At 34.8% G+C, this 14,387-nt stretch overlaps 1 protein-coding gene across 4 annotated transcripts in view; it reads right to left on the reverse strand.

Moving 5' to 3' along the window:
* LOC101048024 (ATP-binding cassette sub-family C member 2-like) overlaps window positions 1-14,387 on the reverse strand; it is a 91,484-nt gene that overhangs the window by 19,017 nt on the left and 58,080 nt on the right. For all 4 annotated transcript variants that reach the window (XM_074389484.1, XM_003934319.3, XM_074389486.1 and 1 more), the window contains 4 exons: window positions 10,463-10,523; window positions 9,450-9,675; window positions 2,567-2,721; window positions 169-324 (listed from right to left, as the gene is read on the reverse strand). In XM_074389484.1, the coding sequence (XP_074245585.1) occupies window positions 169-324; window positions 2,567-2,721; window positions 9,450-9,675; window positions 10,463-10,523 (598 nt within the window). The remainder of the gene's footprint in view (window positions 1-168; window positions 325-2,566; window positions 2,722-9,449; window positions 9,676-10,462; window positions 10,524-14,387) is intronic.

The raw sequence follows: 14,387 nt of genomic DNA on the forward strand, positions 1-14,387 counted from the left end.
CTTTATCTTTTACAAACATCTCCCTCAGTATATCTCCCATACGTCTATTCCTTTCTTGGACTCTGCTTCTTACAGAACTTGGACAAAGAGGGGACTTAAGTGGGTCTGAAACTGTATTTGACTGTGAACTTACAAGTTATTAATACAAATAGAAATTTATGCACTTACTTGTATAGAGAAATAGAAGAACACTACGGGAATAATCCCCAGAATGAAGAGGGGCAAAGCTCCCACAATGACCAAAATTGTTCCAATAACTTCCAATGTACAATTCAACCACAGCCGTAAATAGTAATGCAAACGCATATCAAGTATAAATATGTCCTGAAAAATTTGATATTAGGTCACTTTATTTTTAATTTTTTACAGTTTAGAATAAGAGAAAGAAGAAATATATTATTCAATGGCAAAATTAAAAATGTTTACCCAGATATGACAATCTAATGATTACATAAATAAATCTAACTACATGATCTCTGCTCATCCCCATGTATTTTCCCCTGTAGTCAACTATAACAATTAAAAGGGTGTTCTAATTTCAAGACACCTACAATCAAGCAATTTATATTTCCCAATGACCACTGCATGGTGATTAATTATACAACTAAAGCCAGACTTTGATCAAAAAAGCAAAAACAAACATAACAAAAAAAAACCATAATTAAATAGCTTGTTTTCTTAATTCCAGTATTTGGGGCATTGGGCTACCACTATTTGTGACTCAAAATTTGTAAGTCACTGCTGGGGCATTGCTATCAGCTAAGAATATGTCCAGTGGCCTTCCTGGGTAACTGAATCCTACTCTTATCAAGAGAGACAGGAAAACAAAATAATCATTTACAAAATTATGAACTGAAAGATGGAGTGGCCAATAGGAATGAGAGAAGGACAATGGGAAGGTCATGCCTTGATTTACACATTTATTTATTTTTTTTTTTTTGAGAAGGTGTTTTGCTGTGTCACCCAGGCTGGAGTGCAATGGTGAGATCTTGGCTCACTGCAAACCTCTGCCTCCCAGGTCCATGCAATTCTCGTGCCTCAGCCTCCTTAGTACTTAGGATTACAGGCATTAGCCACCATGCCCACCTAGTTTTTGCATTTTTAGCAGAGACAGGGTTTGGTTATGTTGGTCAGGTTTGGCATGTCTCAAACTCCTAACCTCAAGTGGTCTGCCTGTCTCTGCCTCCCAAAGTTGGGATTAGAGGCATGAGCCACCATGCCCGGCCTGTTTCACACTTTGTTGCATAGAATTTAATCTGTTTGTGGCACAAGGTATGACCCGAGAGATGCCAGGGAATACTGAGACACTGAACCTTCAATGGGTGAACTACTCAGTTCAGGACAAAATTGATATAAAAAGCAGAGAAGAAATTTTGTTAATTCTACTTTCATCTGGGAGTTCCCTGGTTATCTCATATACCAAACAGTGTAACAGCATCATATTCACATGCAATTTCTTATTTAGAATTTAACTGCCCATACTCCCATCTGCTTAAGACTCAATCATTTGAAATTTTACTATATAAAAATGAGAATTAATCTGTAGGATTGTAGTCAGAAATGTCCTCTGGGAGAGAAAGGATGCTGGTGATCAAACTCTTCTGTAAGTTTTCATAAAACCATATGCACCTTGGTACGATAAAGCAAGATTTAATATTCCATTAGTAATTTATTATGTTAGGTACTTTTATTTATGTTTTTGTGTTTTATCTTCACTTCTCTTTATACATCCACCATGTTTTTATATATATGTAGAAATGTGTTAACACACTTTGAGGTTAGGAACCTGCACACTTTAATATAAGGACCATTAGCAATATGTGACTATTAAACACTTGGAGTGTAGTGATGCAAGTTGAGATATGCTATAAGCATATAATAAAAACCAGCTTTAAAAGACTTTGTACAAAAAAGTATAAAGTTTAATTAATAATTTTATATTAATTATAGTTTAGAATAATGTTTTGGATATACTTTGTTAAATAAAATGTATTATCATAATTAATTCTTTCAACAGTATTTTATTTTACTTCTTTATTATGGCTACCAGGAAATTTTAAATCACATTCATGGCTTGCATTTTATCTTTACAGGACAGTAATATTAGAAACACTTTATAGTAGACATAATGAGAAAACTCCTACAGGTAAGCAGAGACACTCTGAAAATCTTCACTCATTTCCCATTCACCATAAGTGATGTTATGTTTTCTTAAAGGCAGAATGTTTTCAAAGTCTAGATATCTGCATATTGACTTACATTTGCTTTCTCTTCTTAGCCTAAGGCAGTGATTCTCAAACAACTCGAAGTGTCTAAGAATTAGAGTTGCAGATATCAAAGCACTTGTGTTTCTTGGATTCTTTAAGTAATTTTTCAAGTGTTATTTTAATTGTATGTATAAAATGTGACTCTGTTGTACATCAGTTATATGTGTCCTAAGGTTTAGAAATATATTTAACAATGACATCTGTATAAAACACATGATATTTTGTATAAGTGAGAATATAAGATAACACATATGGGTCACTTTTATGTATGCTATTTAATAAGGTGTGTCTTTCCTTACCTTGGTGAAACGACTGATGATCTGGCCTGTGGAATTTGTTTCAAAAAACTGGATGGGGAGGTGCAGCACATTATTCAACAGTTGAACATACAAGGTTCGAGAGGCACTCAGGGAACCTCTCGTGATTACGTATGCTCCAGAGCAGACAAAGAGACCTAAACACACATTGTTATTACGGTTACATTAACAATATAAAGAAATTTGTGTTTTAACTTTTAAAAGGTTGCTATAAAAAGATTAATTATAAATATATTTATTTTAACTGAAAACCAAATATCATACCTAAAATGTGTAATTGTGGACTAAAATAAATATAAATATATGATGTATCTGAAATAAATACACAATTCCGATGGTTTGCTATGCTGGTACAGCAGAACGCTCTCCATTTGTGGTCATAGGTTCCATACAGAAGATAAAAGTTTGATTTAATTCATGGAATTTTAGCAACCTATTACTTTTATGATGTTCCATGGGACGATATGTTAGTTACTAGTGCTTTTAGCCAAATATTTCTGTTCTCCCAGCTTCTTGGTACATAGTAGAGTTGAACTTTCTGGCTCCCTTTCGGTTGATAGATCCAAATAAGCAGTTTTGAATCATGAGTTACGAGAGAAACGACATATGACACTTCTGAGTTAGAACATTTCATTAATGGTGTCAGTCCTATTCCCTTTGCACAGTGCCTGCCAACATTTAAAATGGTGCCTGGCTCCTTCCTTCAGCTAGAGTCCCTAGGATAAGTAGAGTCCCTCTCCTGACCCACAGTGGACACATAAAATAGATGAGGGATACAATTCTTTTAGTGTGTTAAGCTACTGAGATGTGGTTGGTGGTAGGACTGTTGTTGTATAACTACTTATCAGATAAACTCATAGCTTTAGTGAAAGAAGTTGAAAAACAGTTATTAGCACAAATAGAAACATAAGGAAGTTCTGTGAAAGATGCATTTCCATCATTATGTGAAGCCTGGGAACAAAACCTACCAGCAAGGAAAAAGTAGATCTGCAAAATGGAGAGAGTTATGAACACTTCCTGTGAACCTTTGGATCAAGTGTGGTTAAAGATCTATGCCTGAGCATTTTACCTTTGGGTGTCAATACACTTCCATGTTACTTAAGCCAGTTCCCTCTTGAGTCTTAATGGATACACAACTGCTCCATTGCACTCTAACATAAAAAATTGCTAATAAAAGTGTGTTGCCAATATGACCCTTGTTCCTTTAGAGGTATCATATTTAAAACAAAACAAAACAACACAAAACTGGTTGCTCCTCACCACCTTACATTCTACTAGCTAATTTCTTTGGATTTTTAAATAATATCTCATATGGCTATTAGCTTTCTCAGTCTTAAGTGTTTTCTATTATTTTCCTCCATTTCTCCCATACTTCCCTATTCCCCTTCCAATAGATTACCTGTTTTCTTCTCAAATATTCAATAAACACTTATTGCTTGTGAAGGTCACCAAATTTGTAGCTTGTGTCATTATTTTTCTATATGCTTAATTTTCTGTGTAACTAGGGCTAATTTATTCCCAAATGCTTCAATAGCTGAAAGTCTCTTCCTAATACGCTTAAACACATTAAATATCCTATTGTTTCTTCAATCTCATTTAGCCCCTGTCCTCTGCAACACAAACTACCCCCTTGGGACTCTCATCTTTCTGCTCTAAACTAGAATGGTTGCTGGAATAGGCATTTCTATTCTTTAGTGTGAGAAGTATTTTTTCTTTAAATATTATGTACTTAGTATTTTTCCCCATTTACTAAATCTCTTTTTATTAACATGTTAAACTTCTTGAACTGTTCCTCTAATTTTTTCTTATCTATCATTTTCCATCTCTGTTTATGAAGTTGTACATTTGGGATAATTCTAATTTATCTTACATTTATACAACCTTTTAAAATTAATTAAATGTTTTCAAGAACTTTCTCGTTCTCAGACTGAACTTATTTTAGCATATTCTATAGTAACTTTATGTATGCAGTATTTTGAATCTCTGAAAACACTAATTAGACTTTTTGAAGGTCTAATTGTATTCCAGATATTATTGTTTTAGTTCTGGACCTGACAGCTGTATTTGTTGACTTTTATTTATGCTGTTGGTTTGAGTGAAATGTATGCCCTTGATGGGCATTATCAGTTTAAAAATATGAGACGAAGAAACAGTTAATTAATATAGGTACCTGACGTGGCTTTCTTCTGCCATTGCATATGTTAATTTTCTCCAACACTTCTCTTCCCTGAATAGAAGAGTTTGCTTCAAGTTCTGTTTAAGCGGGAAGGTATGACCCCGAACGCCACAATAAGGAAGTTTTCTTCCATGTATATCACATATGTTAGAAAGCCCAATTTCCTCTTTAAACAGCAGCTTTCTACTTTTCATTGTACATTACTATCACAGTGGCTGTATACACTGGTGGTGGTAGCAGTGCTGTTCTAAAAGAGGCTGATGAGCCATCAGAGCAATGTTCTAATGAACTACTTTGATTACTTCCATGAAACTCAGTTCTTCTCTCTGTACCTGTGAACATCAAGTTTAGTGCTTTTCCATGGCTCAACTGAACATCTCCCTCTTCTGTGACAGCTTCTCCAGTATCTGTTCCTGGCTACAAGTTTTCTTCTACCCTTCATTTTCTATCAGTATAATCCCTTATGTGGAAATATATTACTCTGAAGTCTTCTGACACCTTTCCTCTTACATTTATTCACTGTCATTTCAGTGGAATTTAGTGAGGTAAGTAAAGTAAATGAACCACTTAGCCCTCTTAGACTGGAAGCAGCAGTGTGCTCCTTAATCACTACACTTTGAAAATAAGGTGCCTATATTTTACACCTTGGATTAGAGAAAGGAAGTTCCCAATAGTGACACATAAACCATAATACATTAGAGATGTGCCAAGTATACTAGAAATTCAAAAGCAAATAGCTGAGACTGAGGGAAAAAAAAATGTTCAGGGCAATTTCTTTCTTTAAAAAATGAGGTAAGATCTTTATTATTGTCATAAAATATGGATGTAGCATTTTCAGCTTCAGTACCCCAGTTTTGTTTGAATGCCAGCCTTCTATATTATTCATAGTGGTCCTCTGGTATTAACATGTGAAAGTGCTGTTTATGCTTTAAAGTTCCAAATAAATAAATACATGGAAAGGGAAAAAAAGTGAGCTATGAATACAGACTGTTCTGGATTAAAGCAGGTTCCGTAAGATATAGCTGAGGTCTGCTGAAAAAATCAGAAATTATAGATTTTTATTTTTCAGGCTCACCTTACTTATGGAAATGTATTTTGCAATTGCACTTAATAAACCTTAGAAATTAAAAATTGTTTAAATGTGAAAAAAAAATAAAGAAGCAATAAATCAGAGAAAATTTATATTCTAACAACTGAAGACCACTCTAAACAAAAGCCAATCAGGAAAAAAGTCTTTATGATAAACTGTTCATAATCTGTTGCTTAAGTTATAAAATCCTTCCTATATTTACTGAAATCTAATACTGTAAGTTAATTAAAATTAAGATTTTACATAAGTAATATTATGGACACTAAAATTACATACTTTATATATTATAGAAATGATATTTACTCACTTAAAATGTTCTTCTAAGGTTATTAAATCTACTCTAAATTTGTAACATAAATTCACTGAATTGGTCTGAATTTAGCCTTCACATGTATGTGTGACATACAGAGATACAGAGATTCATCTATATATGGATGTTTCTCTTGGTGTAATTCGAAATGTCTACATCTCTATCATCCTCACTGAGCTGCAAATGTCAAGTCAATAAATCTGACTCTCACTGATTCAAAAGCAAAGAAATTGTAAGATCCTGTTCTTTCATACTATAGATAATTCTCATATCTCATTTTCATTAACATCTCTTTTCCCAGAGAATGTCGTTAACAAAATGACAGAACAAACATAAATCTGTCTCACGAGATCTGCTTATTTTTGAATGGAGACGGTTACAAGCAGTACTATGGCCAGACAGTAAAAATAATATAAGAGAGGAAAAAAGAAAATCAAGGCTCTAAGTTTCATTGTTTTTGTTTTAACTTACTTTTCCATTACCAAAAGCATGTACCTCTCTCTGCCCATCTGGATATGGACATGAAGATGTAACAACTTCCACCTAGATGTCTCTGCTATTTTCTTATGTGAATTCCCACCAGTCTCTCTCTAGATACCTGTTTCTCTTGATACAAACACAAGAAATTATCTCCAAAAAAATATTCGTTTCAGTTAAAAGACTTTTCAATACTTTTGAATATTCCAAACAACTATTTAATTACCTACAATCTATATTCTTTTTCCATTTATCTCTTGATTATGTTTCCTTGACTATAATTGGGAATTATTTCTTAATTTTCTTTGTTTTTAATAGATATGTAACATTTCAGAACCATTGAGAATTTACTTAAAACACTTTTTATCTTTGCTTTTGCTTCATCATACTTTTCTGGTTCTTGGAAGACAATGATCATACTTTGGAATTTCTCAAAGTACATTCTGTGGAGCACAAGTTGCTCCAAGACATTATTAACAGCAGGAAAAAAAAAATCATGGTCGAATAAATTTGAGGAATATTGTGTTAAACATAATTAAACAGTTCATTTTATTGTAGAATATCTCAAAACCTTTACTGAAGGGAAAAAAAAAATCAGATTCATGGAAGAAGAGAGTTTTCAATTTCCCAAGCCTATTGAAATAGAACCTGGTGTTTATAGAGTATCTCACTTCTGTCCATATAATACCCTTCTAAAAATGCTAATTTAGATTTTAAGAACATTGGCTTGGGAGTAAGCTGGACATGGATTCAAATCTGGCTCCAAAACTTACCAGTCATAGGGCTTTGCCATAATTACTTGTGTTTTCTATTGTTAAATAATAGCTAACATATATTACACTCTTGCCTATGTACTACACACATCTGATGCAACCAATGAAACAATATCTATATTTCACAAGTGATAAAACTGAAACTTTAAGTAACAAAGTTTAAAGAGTGTAAGGGCTTCCTTATTAAGATACATGCTAAATAAACTACTGTGTTAGCTTAAGCCATATGAAATTGTCATTTTTATGGTTCAGAAAAAGTCCAATACAGGCATTTTCATTTGTTTCAACTTCAACAACAAAAACATGCCTCGATTTCCAGACATGGAGCAAGTATGAACATCATTGTGGCTGTTGTTGTATCTCCTTCTCTCCCTCTGATTATCTCATCAGGAACTTACCTCTGTTCAACTTCTGTAAAGTTAGTCCACTAATCAGCTCTAAACGGACGTTCCTTAAGAATCTGTCATTCACCCTCATGGCCCTTATTCCTCATTCATGGTGATCCTATCTACTCCTATGGGTTCATTTATTATCTCTATAGAATAATTCCAAGCCTAAGTAGAACTAAGAGCTTTAGAATGTTAGAAGTTGTCAGATATGTAGAAATTATCTAGTTTAAGTTCCCCATTTTACAGATAAAGAAACCTACTTTCCAAACTTACAGATACACATTTTTAGTTTGCCTACTGGAGGAAAATTCATCAACACTTCCCATTAAATGTGTCCAACAATGAACTCACCATTTCTCTCCTCCACTAATTAAGGCTCTGCCTGGTTTCCTTCTTTTTGTCATCATTGCTGTCCCAGTTACCCAATCTAAACCTCGAAAGCATGATTGACTAATGAATACCCTCTTTCTTCACCTTCAAACTGACAATTCTTAGGTTTTTCATTGTAATGTCTTTCTTATCCATCCCTTTTATCCAACCCCATTGTAGCCATCTGACCATTCATTCATTCATTCATTCATTGGTTCATCAGGTATTTATTCAGTTCTCTTCTGCTTCTTACCTATTGGTTATTTTAGGTGACATAGTCATGGATCAGATAAGAGATCTTGCTATACTAGACTGCCTTTCATCTGTACTCCCAAATACACTTGATTATTCTTTTCCTACCAAAACTCGCTTCCTCTTAGTCTCTGACTTTCGTCCCTCCAATAAAAACCCATCTTTTTATTATCACTGCTAATTTATTCTTTGAAATACAAATTCAACTATGTCACTTCCTTCATCAATTTTCCAAAATTCTCCACCTGCCTTCCCAATGATTATCTCTGACATATTTCCAATCTTCCTTCTCACCTTTAGCTCCCCTACTTTTTCCTACCAATAACCAGAAGACCACTCAAACTGGCACCCTCACTCTTGCCAAAAGCCCTCCTTACCTCCCCATCTCTGTCTTTACTCACACCTTTCTATCGGCTTCTATGACTTTCTCTCCTCTGTGTTGTCAAGCTGATAAACTTCTATTCATCCTTTTAGTGTCCCCTCAATTGCCAAGTGCTCCTTAGAAATCACATTAATATGTCAACCCAATACAGCCTCCCATTGCTCTGAATTCTCAGTGTTTTCTTTCACTACCTGTATAGTGCTTAATGCTGACCATGTAGTTTGATTGTAAACCTGACCTAGACTTACTAAGCTGTACACCCCCTAACAGACTCAGTTCTCTATCCTTACATCACTAACAACCTTCACATATACAGAGAGTGGCTATTTTTGAATCTTTCACGACTTTACATAAAAGCCTCAGTTTCCTCAGCTGCAAAATGAGGACAAGAGCACATTCTAAATAATTACTTTCAAGATTAAATACCTATGTCTAATATTTAATGTTAGCCATGTAGATGACACCTATAAATTTTGGTTTATTCTCTCAAATATGGTCAATTGAAAACATATGCATTTGAGTTAACCCCAAATATTCGAAAATTATGGCCCAGATTTTATTTGAGATAAAATCAAATTTGATTTTGTTGTGTTTGAATCAATTAGGTCAGAAAAAGAAAAGAAAAGCAGCTATACATTTTCTTTTACCTTTTATTAATCCCAATAATCCATAAACATTAAGTTTGTTGCTTCTTATTTGCTTCCATTCTGTGAACTCATTCATAGTCATGTATTTTGCTTCTTTTGCCCAGGCACTAAGCCATAGATTCTGTCCGACACTCAACACATTCTGACCTAAGTAAGTGAATATAGTCAGCCACACCCAGAGCCAGCCAAAGGCTTGCAGGTATTGCAGGATGATTGAGAACTTCACCTAAACGCAAAATTGATATAAAATTAGATTACTGAGAGACACCAGAACATGACATGCCATTTCTGAATAAGTTTCATTACTGACAATTTCTGATTAGCATCAATTAAGGACATAGTATTATATAGGATTTCAAACATGTGCTTTAAAGTCATACCTCGATTTAAACCCTATTCTGATATTTCCTAAGCTTTGCGATCTTGGTCAAGTCACTAACACCTGTAATCCTCAGATGAGTCATCTGTAAATTAGCATAACATAGGGAGACACTGTCTCTACAAAATTAAAGAAAAAATCAGCGAGGCTTGGTAGCGTGGGCTGTGCCTGTAGTCACAGCTACTCAGGAGACTGAAGTGGGAGGATAGCTTGGACCTGGAAGTTTGAGGCTGCAGTGAGCTGTGGTCACACCACTGCACTCCAGCCTAGGCAACAGAGTGAGACCCTCACTCCAAAAAAAAAGAATGTCAATTAGAAAAATAAAAACAAATAAAGATGTTGTGAAAAATAAAAAACAGTCACCTTATAAGTATGTGTACAGTGTCAAGCACAGTACTGATCACTTAAAAGCTCAATTAATGTTGGTTTCTATCAGTAGTGAAAAAGAATACACATAACTAAATAACATGTAATCGTAAACACCAACAATTCCATTTCATTTAATTTCCTCAAACTATTATATGCCAATTCTCCTCAAATTAAATGATAAATTACAGTATTTATCAATAATGCAAGGTAAACTTTTATGTTTAGGTGGTTAATAGCAAATAACATTAGTTCTTCTGGTGCTTACCCTACCAACAGCGATTTTTTCTTTCTTCATTGAGAGCTGTTTTCCTTGATCCAATGAGGACCTGATAAAGCAAGACAACATTTGCTTTTTAGGTTTTAGATGAAACTAACATTAAAAAAAATTACACATCCTTAACCACTTTGTTGCATCTTCTTCTACTTCCTTACCTTAATAGCAACTTGGATTTCCCTGATAATAACTTTGTACCTTTTTCGTCTTATCAAGGGGAGACTGTTCATTCTACCATATCCTATATAATTTAGGACCCTGGCACATTGCCTGTTTTTCACTGCTTCTTCTAAATAATTATCCCTTAATCTTGAATCAAGTCTTTAGAGCATTTAAATTAATGTCATCTTACTGTACCATTCTCAATCCCTTCTCAGCTTGGTCTAGGCTAGCATCTACTCACTTCTTGGTATCTCCGAAGATGAACTAACATCAGGGTTACTCTTCCCATTTTGTTCTGCCACCATTCTGGGTAATGTCATAGCTTACATGAAAAACTTTATTAAACTCAATCTCTTTCCAGCTTCATGACCTTCATACATCCAGGGTCCCGCATGTGCATTTCACTTTGGCTATCAACTTTCATGACCTTAAACCGCGAATCTTATTACTTAGAACTAACACATCTCTGAAAACTCAACTCCAAGTATTTCAATCTCTGATCACAACCTCTTCCGTTTGTACGTTTTAAATTCAGTTATTCTCACTACATTTGGTTTTTATTTTACTTAGATTCCCAAATCTAGTCTTCTATCATCTTTGCCCTCTTGGATAATCAATGATCCTGCTTTACCTGGGATTTACCTGGTTTTAGCATTGACTATCCAACATTCTGGGGAATTCCTTAGTCCCAAGCAAACCTACCTTCTCTCTGTTTTCCCTGCATTCTCCATGATTATTATTTCATGCAAACTTTGGTAATATTTTTGAACCTCCATTCCCTGCTTTTCTTCCATGAAGAAAAGTTGAGTTCTAACCTGTCTCTTATAACTCGCATGTCAGTCTTGGTCACATCGACTTCTGTGGGATGCTGCTTCAAAAAATCATGCAGCCCTGAAAATTGGTTCCACCATAAGTTAATATCTTGTTTCTACCTGGGTTCTTAATAGTGCCTAGAAATCCTTGCATGACTCTCAAAAGGGGACTGACATCCCACTTCATGGAGAAAACATAAGTATACAAGGAAGTCAATCACCAAACCTTTACCTTTACCTGCATTCCACCCAGCCCTTCCCAATTTTCTCCTGTAACAAAAACAGATATTTAAAAATACAGATTATAATATTTCTCCTCTAGAAATCTATCTTTTAAACAAATAATAGAGATTCTATCTTAAGACAAGTCTGAAAAACACTAAACTGTTCTTTTTTATTATCTTTACCTTCTTCCTCTCTACTGACTCCTTCTCATCAGCTGACAGAGAACAACACATTCTTCTCATTTTAAAACAATCATGAAACAACAATTGTTATTATCCTTATTCTGTTATCATCCTACTTTTTGCTGTCTTTTTGTAGCCAAATATTTTTCTGTCAAACCACCTTTTGCTCCTTAAGCTTTTTTGCACCTGATTGAAACTGTTTTCAAGAATGCTAGTAAACTATTGCTGTCTCTATTAGACACTTTGAAAGTTATTTCACTTAAACTCTTCATCACATTTAATATTGTTGACCACTCATTTATTTAAGGGGCTCTTCCTTCACTTCCTTTCACCACTGTACTTACATATTTCTTTCCACCTTTTCGGCCCTCCATTAGTTTCCCTTTAAGTTCATTTCTCTGTCTTCCCTTCAATGTTTATGTTTCCTTGGGCTCAGTTCTAGGAATTATTTCCTTTGTATGCTTCACACTCTCCTGAGCAATCCCATTCATTCCCACCGTTTCAGTAACTGCTTCTTTGCAGATGACTTTCAAATTGGTATCTCCAGTCCATAGCTTTTTCCTGAGCTCCAGATCCATATGTCAAATGGTTTCTTGACATTTGGTTTATTTCTTTGCTTGTTTCTATCATACACAACCTTAACTAAATCAGTTATTTTCCTGTCTCCTCTAATGTGTTTTCTGGCTTTGCAAAGAGCCACGACACTTCCCCTGTCTTGATCATGGTATATATCCATCTAGTCATTAAGTATTTGTCAATTTAATCTTCTAAATATTTCTGAAACATTATTATTGGATAAATATTTAGAAAATAACAAACAACAAGAAGAAAAGTGAGAAGAAAGGAGGAGAAGGAGGAGGAGGAGGAAAAGGATAAAAGATGGAGAAGAAAAAAAGAAGAAAAGATTTACAATCCTACATTTCAAGAGACAATCTGTGCTAACACACTTGTGAATATTTCTGTCGTCTTGTCTCTATTTGTGTGTGGTATGATAATATTGTTAATGTTGTTCTTACGTTATATTATATAATATAATAGGTCATGTCTTATGTTAATGTTGCTCTTATATTGATATAAATTTATATTATGATTATTATCAATATGATTGTCAACATTAATAATATTGATAATGTTGCTCTATAACCAGTCCATGTTTTTTAAAGAAAATTACATGTATTCTTTGTAACTCAATATATAAAAAACACATTCTTCAATAACACTATTATTTTTTATAATATAACATAATATTTTATCATTTAACCATGATATAATTTATTTAACAAAGTCAATGCTTACACTGGTTGTAGATTTTTTTCCTACTTTATTCCTATAATGACTATTCTTTTCATACATCTTTGTTGTCTCTTGTACTAAATTGCCATACACAATAACATGCAATATGATCAACTGCAAGTCATTTGATGTATCTGCTATCCAGCTGACCTCTAGAAATACTGAACTGATGTACACACCTCTCAGCAGATGATAAGAAACCCCCATTTCTCTATAGTTTCTATTTTATTTTTCAGAATAAGAAATGCCTTATTTGATCAGCCTGGTAGTTCTTCCCTGTATCCAGAAACATTCTGTGGGAGGTTGCAGTGTGTGTCCTTTGTAGGATCAGCTTCAGCATCAGAGAAAGACACAATACTTAACAGACACTTTCACTGGAATAGCTCCTGGTATATGATTTGGGTTAATTACTGTCATCATTCTTCAAGCTCTTGGCATGACTTCTGTTTGCATAAGCAAATTTAGCATTGATACCAAGCCAAAAAATTAATTCTTAATGTAGCTGGACATAAAATGCTATGAAATCCAACTGTTAAAAGAGAATTAAGCCTTCTTAATTAGATACAACTAACAAAAACCAATAATTTATTGGACGCTATATAGAAAGGTATTCCTTTATCAGAACAAAAAGTTATTCATCCTTCTTTCACAAAAACCTGCTTTTGGTTCTAGGTACTTTGTTCTTTTTTTTTTTCTTTTGAGGCGGAGTTTCGCTCTTGTTACCCAGGCTGGAGTGCAATGGCGCGATCTCGGCTCACCGCAACCTCCGCCTCCTGGGTTCAGGCAATTCTCCTGCCTCAGCCTCCTGAGTAGCTGGGATTACAGACACGTGCCACTATGCCCAGCTAATTTTTTGTATTTTTAGTAGAGACGGGGTTTCACCATGTTGACCAGGATGGTTTCGATCTCTGGACCTCGTGATCCACCCGGCTCGGCCTCCCAAAGCGCTGGGATTACAGGCTTGAGCCACCGCGCCCGGTCCTTTTTTTTTTTTTTTTTTTTTTTTAACGGAGTTTGGCTCTTGTTACCCAGGCTGGAGTGCAATGGCACAATCTCGGCTCACCGCAACCTCCGCCTCTTGGGTTCAGGCAATTCTCCTGCCTCAGCCTCCTGAGTAGCTTGGATTACAGGCATGTGCCACCATGTCCAGCGACTTTTTTGTATTTTTAGTAGAGACGGGGTTTCACCATGTTGACCAGGATGGTCTCGATCTCTTGACCTTGTGATCCACCCGCCTCGGCC

This window comes from Saimiri boliviensis, chromosome 18 (genome assembly GCF_048565385.1).
Source record: "Saimiri boliviensis isolate mSaiBol1 chromosome 18, mSaiBol1.pri, whole genome shotgun sequence".
Classification (NCBI taxonomy): domain Eukaryota; kingdom Metazoa; phylum Chordata; class Mammalia; order Primates; family Cebidae; genus Saimiri; species Saimiri boliviensis.